The sequence below is a fragment of the Myodes glareolus genome, chromosome 8, assembly GCF_982192425.1.
Source record: "Myodes glareolus chromosome 8, mMyoGla1.1, whole genome shotgun sequence".
NCBI classification, from domain to species: domain Eukaryota; kingdom Metazoa; phylum Chordata; class Mammalia; order Rodentia; family Cricetidae; genus Myodes; species Myodes glareolus.
In genome coordinates, this window is record NC_142033.1 from 60,604,522 (window position 1) to 60,611,408 (window position 6,887).

Genomic DNA, 6,887 nt, shown 5'->3' on the forward strand with positions numbered 1-6,887 from the left:
CACAGTACCTTTAATAGAAAAGTGAACAAATAATTTAAAATGCCACCATCTTCCTCTTCCTCCTCTTCTTCCTGATCAGACTGGTGAAATGAAGTAGCAAACTTGGCAGCGAAGTCGACGACCCTCTCCACAGCAGGTTCACGTTTATATACCACCATGGCATATTTAAGGTAATGAACAAACTCCTCCTGAAAAGCTGTTTTATCATCCATCTGAAAGACGGAAGAAACACCTCCATGAGCTGCAGTAATGAAGATTCTTTATTCCCCACACTACCATTAACACTGCTGAAAGCTTTGGCCTTAGGGCAAACTAAAATCATTTTTAGGAAACTCTCAATTATCCAAACCAAGAAAAGGGGAAATAAACCTGCCCAAACTTCTCTTCAGCATATAATCTGCACCTCTGAGAAAGTAGAAAGCATAAATTTTGACTGTTTTTCTTTCAAACCTCTTGGATTCTCAATGTTTTCCTTACCATATTAATGCAACACAAACTTCGTCAAGAATAACTCATTTTATTTAGGCCTTCCTAATATCCAGCAATTATCTTTTAGTTTAACTTCCACAACCTAGTCCATATCCTTAATCACGTTCGTATTTACTTTTCTCGAACTTCAAAATAATTTATCGGCCTCAAATTCGCTGTCCTATAAGACTCACAGCTCCACTCGATGAACAATTGACATACCTAGGAAAGGCTAGGTTCTAATATTTGGTGAAATGAATTGGATTTTAAGCTTAGGAGTTGGTTGAAATAACATAGTCGGATTTCTTACGATGAACTAGAGACCCCAAAGGAAAATAGGACGTCTGAAATTTGAAGCCCAACGTCTCCAAGTCACTGCCAAACTAAGGATAACGGATCGCTCCTCCGGGGGCCCAGGGAAGGGGGTGGAGAAAACTGAAGGAAGACGCCGTGTGGACTATGCCCGGAGTCCCGATCACTGGCTGGAGACCAGGAGACCTCGGGCAAGCCTCAGAGCACCTGAGCCCAGCTTACCCCTACGCTGGTCGCGCAAATGCAAAAGGCTGAGCGGGGGCGGCGGGGTGGGGGGGACAGGGGGACGGCGGCGCCGAGGCCAGGCCGCTTACCGCGCCATACGTGCGGCTCAACGCCACCACCAGCTTCGCCTGGTTCTGGTGTGGCTGCTGCGCTAGCCGAAAAGCCTCCTTCACAGAAAGCCGCTTCTTTTCCGCCGCCATGGCGCCGCGACGACAAACGCGCACAACCACTCAGCGAGCCTCCCAGGCGCGATTACCGCCAGAGTTTTGAAACACCTCTCGCGAGAGGGCGAGGCTCCGCGGGATTTTCGCGAGAGGCGGAACCCGGAAGCCGAGAGACACCCGACTCTCCGACCCGTCCCCCACCCCCATCTGAACTGCCGCTGCTGGGCACGCATGCGCCGAGGGGGTGGCAAACTGTGAAGATTCGGTGAGGGCGTGGCCGGAAGTGGTGTCGTCGTCAAGGAGCCGAGCTGACGCTGGCGTCCAACTTTCTGCGCGGAGATGGTGGCACCGGTGTAGTCTACTCGGGAGATGAGAAAACCTGCCGCGATGAGAACGCGGTCTCCAGTCCTGCTGCCTGACGCGGGAATCTGAGCGAAGGGGACAAATGAGGGATTCTGGGAGGGCGCGCTCGGGGTTCGGGAAAGCCAGGGGTTCCTGAGGTCGATCTGGACTAGGGCTCCTGCAGTTCCGTGGACGCAGTGGGCGGGGCGGCGGCCTTGCAGTCTGGGGGACCTGGAAGAGAAAGGCGGAATAAATGTAGTCTGCAGCCGCTCGGAGGTGCTCCAGCTTCCCGGGTCTGCTTCACACCGCTGCGTAACAACTCTTCCCGACGGAGGAGAACGCAGACTGTGCAAAAGGACTTTGGGGTCCTGGCGAAGACACGCACTGGTTATTATATAAAATTATCTCCCATGGAATGGCTCAGCTGGGGCATAGGACACACCCCTCCAAAATGGGAAATTTATCTGGCGTCTTGCCTGGTGATTGTACAAAACTGCAGCCTCCTGTCCCGTGTCCATTGGTGAAGTGTATCAGGAAGAGGGCTGCCCTAGACTATCTTCTCACTGGGTGACTTCATGTTTCTTCACCGGAGTTTCCTTCCCTTTGTGTAGCTTGTGCCACCCGCTTTGTAGCTGTGTGTGGTGTTCATGCCTCGATCATCTGGTCTTTCATGTTCACCCCGCAATCCCCTGTCTGAGTTTTGTTTTGTTTTCCTTGCGGTTTGTTTTATATCAACTTAATTCATAATTCAAAGAACTTGTCCTGCACCTCAGCATCCTCTGTGAGGATGGAAAAGAATGCTCTCCGTCTTCACAGAAAGCTAGAACATTCCAAAGCCGCTTGGATGCCTTCCCCTATCAGAAGTAACCTGTTAGAATGAAGTTTTTTATTTCTACCACCCAGATTTTTACCTGTATCCACATAAGTAAATGTTGGAATGAATGAATGTATTCAATGGTTTTCGTGTTTTAACCATCTATAAATACCCATAAATGCAACTGGCTTTTTAAAACCCCTACTGTTTTAGAACTTTATTCATATATGCTAATATTATCAAAATTTATTGACTCCTTTCATGTGACAGACACTATTCTAAGCACTTTACTCCATTGAATCCTTTATTTATATCTCCTTTTAGGATGAGTAAGTTGAGACACACAAGGTGCCCCGAGATTTCATCCTAGGAATGTGCCATGATCATCCTCCTGTTTCATTCCTAGTTTCTGAAAGATTATAGGTACACAATTTGCTGGTTAAAGTGATAGCTATGGTGGTGGTGTTAGGTACTTGGAATGAAACCAACACCATGTCCAGCTGGAGAAAGATGCCCCAGGTTAATCACTGGGAGCAAAAACAAGTTAAGAATGTGCATTCTGAGGAGGAAAGACAGGGAAAGAATGCCTAGATGCTACTGCTTAAAATCACTAGCCATATAATCAGTATACATTATTAAAAAGATAACGCTTTTTTTTCTTGTCTTACTAAGACTTTGCATCTCTGGGTGTTATTTTTGCACTAGTGCTACTTCAGATGCTTAGTAGGTTCATGTGACTGGTGAACATACAAAACCTTGTTTACTTTGGGGATCGCTAGAGAAGAGGGGAGATGGGTCAGTGGGTAAAGTGCTTGCTGGACAGCATGAGAAACTGAACTCACATGCCCAGCACCCACATAAAAATCAGATGTGCCCATCTGTAACCCCAGCACTTGTGGGTGCGAGAGATAGTGGATCCCAGGACTTGACTGGCCAGTCTGGCAAACTAAGCAACTCCAGATTCCCTGAGAGCCTGTCTCAAAGAAAATAAGACATAATCAGTGAAAGCACCCACTGTTTAAGTCTCTGTCCTAAACATGCATGTGCCACACACAAAATAAAATTTTAAAAAATGCTAACAAAATGAGAGTCTGTGAGTATGTATCGTTTGTTTTTAATGTAAAATAAGCTGGCAAACAAACGCAGAACATACCAGTATTTTATGAAAATTTTTGGCCTTTAATTGTCTCTATCTGTTGTAGATACTTGCTGCCTTTATTGCTTTGTTGATAAAAATGTCTTAAAATACATCTTTACAATATATTTTATCTGGCTTTTTCACCATTAGTGAAATAAAGTGAGTCTGGCCACTAGAGGGCACTATGACTGTTTTGATTGGAGTCATGGGTTTTAGTAAAGAATACTATATGGGTTTGGGACTTATTCAGCATTATAATCTGAGAGCTTTTCCAATATGCTTTATTGAATTCAAACAACATAATCGTGTTATTGTAACGCTTACATAGGTCTTGACTCTTACTTTTATTCTGTGAGAAAAGAGCAAATACGTATAGGAATGTCATGTCTTTGACAAACTTTAGATAGCAAAAACTAAGTAGTAACACGTTAGTTGTAAGATTATATTGAATTCTGAATTTTAGATCAGTAATTTTTGAAAACTAAATTATGCATGAAAATGTTTAGAATAGATGAGGATAATTTGTTTTGATACAGAAATGTATACAGGAACTATAAAAGAAAAATAGCAGAGGGATCACTTGTATGTGTAGAATTTATGTCTTTTAATACACTTCTTTTGTTGCGTATCAAAAGGGGGATTGAGTTAGCCTTTTGAAGAGTACTTTGAGAAATCTTACAGATGCAGTCTATTTGAGATGAAAACAAAATTATAAAAGGACAGGCCAATTTAAAGGCAGCCCCTCCTATCTCACTAAAAGGCCGACTGAAGGTAAATCACAAAGTATTCTTTTCAGAATGAAGTAGATAATGTTACTAGATTTGAGAGCATGTTTCTTGAAGGTGAAGTCATAGAATTTTACCTTGTTTTGCTCTGGTGGCAAGTGCTCCCTTTACTTTTCCCATCACAGAAAATTGGTGTCTTCAGATACCAGGTACTCGTTTATTCTGCCTGAGAGCATGTCTTTTTAGATACATGTTACTGGTTGGTTCCTCTGCCCATTACATGTTTAGGGTTTTGTTTTCTTAGTGTGAAATTATCATTTATTTAAAACGTTGACTAAGATTTCCAGTAGTATGTCAGAGTGCCACACATCAAGGTTTGGTCAGCCTTACTAATGCAAAGAAGTTACTGTTCTTTCTTAGATAACTCTTACTTGATAATAAAACTGTCTCACCTGAGTTTTGTAAATAAAGTGAGCTTACCTTTATTTGATTTGACTCTAGATTTACATTTAATGTGTCTCCCTTATAGAAGGAGTTTTATGCTTCCTCACAACCTAATAGTCTATAGAGAATTGATTATATGACGGCTACTTCAGAGGTCACCACAAGAATCTTGACACCTAACAACTCTACTACCAGAACAGGCCCAGTAAAACATCCCAACAAACACATCTGAGGTAAAAAGGTAAATTCTTTAGAGTTTGCGGCATATGTGCTCTTCCACAAAATTTTGGGGGTGAAAACAAACCAGTTCAGTTATATATTAATAAAGGAATGAAATGGCCCAAACTCTTAGCCAGTTTTGTGACTGTAAGCTATCCACAACAGCAAAATTGTCTTAGTCTGTAAGACACAAATGGGACTCTTTGATCCCAGCACTTCAGAGGCAGATACATCTCTGAGTTTGAAGGGAGTGTGTTCTACATAGTGAGTTCTAGGGAAACAGGAAGATTCTGCCTCAAAAAATAAGATAGGGATAAGAAAACTAAGCCTTGAATTGTGTCCATTTCTTGAAAGCCCTAAAATTAGATGGTAATGCTACTTAGAACATTCAGTCCTTAACATCATGTCTTTAGTCTTGTTCACAGGTCACAGGTTGAGGCTACCTTTTGAGATAGTCCAATTACTGAGATACCATTTCAGAGGTCATTGAATTACCTATAGAAAACATCAGATCTTTGAACAACAGATGTTATTGACAGTTTTTTACCAGATCATAGCTACTGCAAAGTCACCCAACTGGCAGCTAATGGTCCTTAATTACTAACTGGATACATTGTCCCTGCCAACAAAACCAAGTACACAAAGTTTCTCCATAGTATCACTCCCAGCTGAGACTGCTCAGAATCAGTTTGCCTAGATGAGAACTCAGCTCTGCTTGAGTCCGGAGGGGAGGAAGTTCACTGGTAAGGGACTAGCACTTTTGCACACTGAACTGGTCCTGAGGACTAATATACTTCCCTGTGAATGGATAGTACGCAGCATTATCTTCCCGGACTGCACAATGTGGGCCTGAGGCATGCCTTATATGTGTAATGGGCTGAGAGACAAGTTAAAATCTGTGAAGAGGTTTTTTTTTTTTCTGTTCACCAGGGGTAAATGTCTGCATTCTGCCTTAAATTGTCACCTTTTCTGCTGCTTACATGCTATTTTGTTCCCGATCAGTGGTTCTTCACCTTCCTCACACTGTGACCCTTTAATACAGTTCCTCATGTTTGGTGACCATGCCCCCAGCCATAAAATTATTTTCATTTCTACTTCATAACTGTAATTTTGCTACTGTTATGAATCATAGTGTAAATATTTTGCGAGATAGGGTTTTTGCAAAGGGGTTGCTACCCACAGGTTGAGAACCACTGTTCTGGTGGGTCCCCCAATTTCATCTCCTGATCATTTAACAGAATCAAAAGGTGAAGAAGAAAGAATGGTCTACCTATATGGTGATTTTAGAGGATGAAATCTCTCTGAAGAGGACCCCAAGATGCCCAACCTAAAACTTCTTGAGAATCTTTCCTGCCAGGTTAATGATCTTGTAAAATATTCTAAAACTTGGAAATGTTTAGATCCCAAATCCTAATTGTATTATGCTGAACTCTTAGAACAAAATAATACACTCCACAAACTTCAAGCGACAGGTCTAAGACTCTTCCATTGTTTCCCATTGTGTCCCCAAACTGGAACCAATTCCTGAGTGACCCTCTCTGGCCTCTTGTGGGGTCCCAGCTTTTCAAAAGTCCCTTAAAAGTCACAACCAGCACACTAGACATCATGTTACTCTAAATGGAATACTGCAGTTTTCACCAAAAAGCTAAGCCTAGTACTGAGTAGAGCCATTTCCAAACGTGGATGTGTAAATCATTTCCCTGATTCTTGTGTTTCTTGTTGCTGTGACTACCTCACAAAGGGAGTAAAGGAAACTGCCTGCACTGAACTTTTTGACACTATTTCCTAAACTGATCTCCAGAAGGCAGTTAACAAAATTCTAACTGCTTCATGAAAATAGTAAGCATTTGCTTTGATACTGGTGTTGCTTATTTAGAAAAGGAGATAGGGGCTGGAGACGTGACTCAGAGGCTAAGAGCACTTGTTATTGCAGAGGCTCAGGTTCAAGTCCAGCAGCCACATGGTGGCTTAAAACGGTAACTCCAGTTCCAGAGGAGCCAACATGCTTCACACTCACCTGGGTACCAGTCATGCAT

The 6,887-nt window shown here is 42.6% G+C and overlaps 2 protein-coding genes across 2 annotated transcripts in view; one reads left to right on the forward strand and one right to left on the reverse strand.

Annotated features, from left to right (window-relative positions):
• The window catches only part of Ncapg (non-SMC condensin I complex subunit G), a 34,511-nt gene extending 33,239 nt beyond the window's left edge, over positions 1-1,272 (reverse strand). Inside the window, exons 1-2 of the mRNA XM_087909045.1 lie at positions 1,095-1,272; positions 9-212 (exon numbers count right to left, since the gene is read on the reverse strand). Coding sequence (XP_087765171.1) covers positions 9-212; positions 1,095-1,205 — 315 coding nt within the window. The 5' untranslated portion in view covers positions 1,206-1,272. The remainder of the gene's footprint in view (positions 1-8; positions 213-1,094) is intronic.
• A 4,276-nt stretch (positions 1,273-5,548) lies between these two features.
• On the forward strand, positions 5,549-6,685 carry Dcaf16 (DDB1 and CUL4 associated factor 16). The gene is given in 4 exon segments (XM_087909481.1): positions 5,549-5,594; positions 6,159-6,343; positions 6,345-6,483; positions 6,486-6,685. Coding segments are annotated over 4 exon segments (570 nt in total).
• Positions 6,686-6,887: the final 202 nt, after the last annotated feature.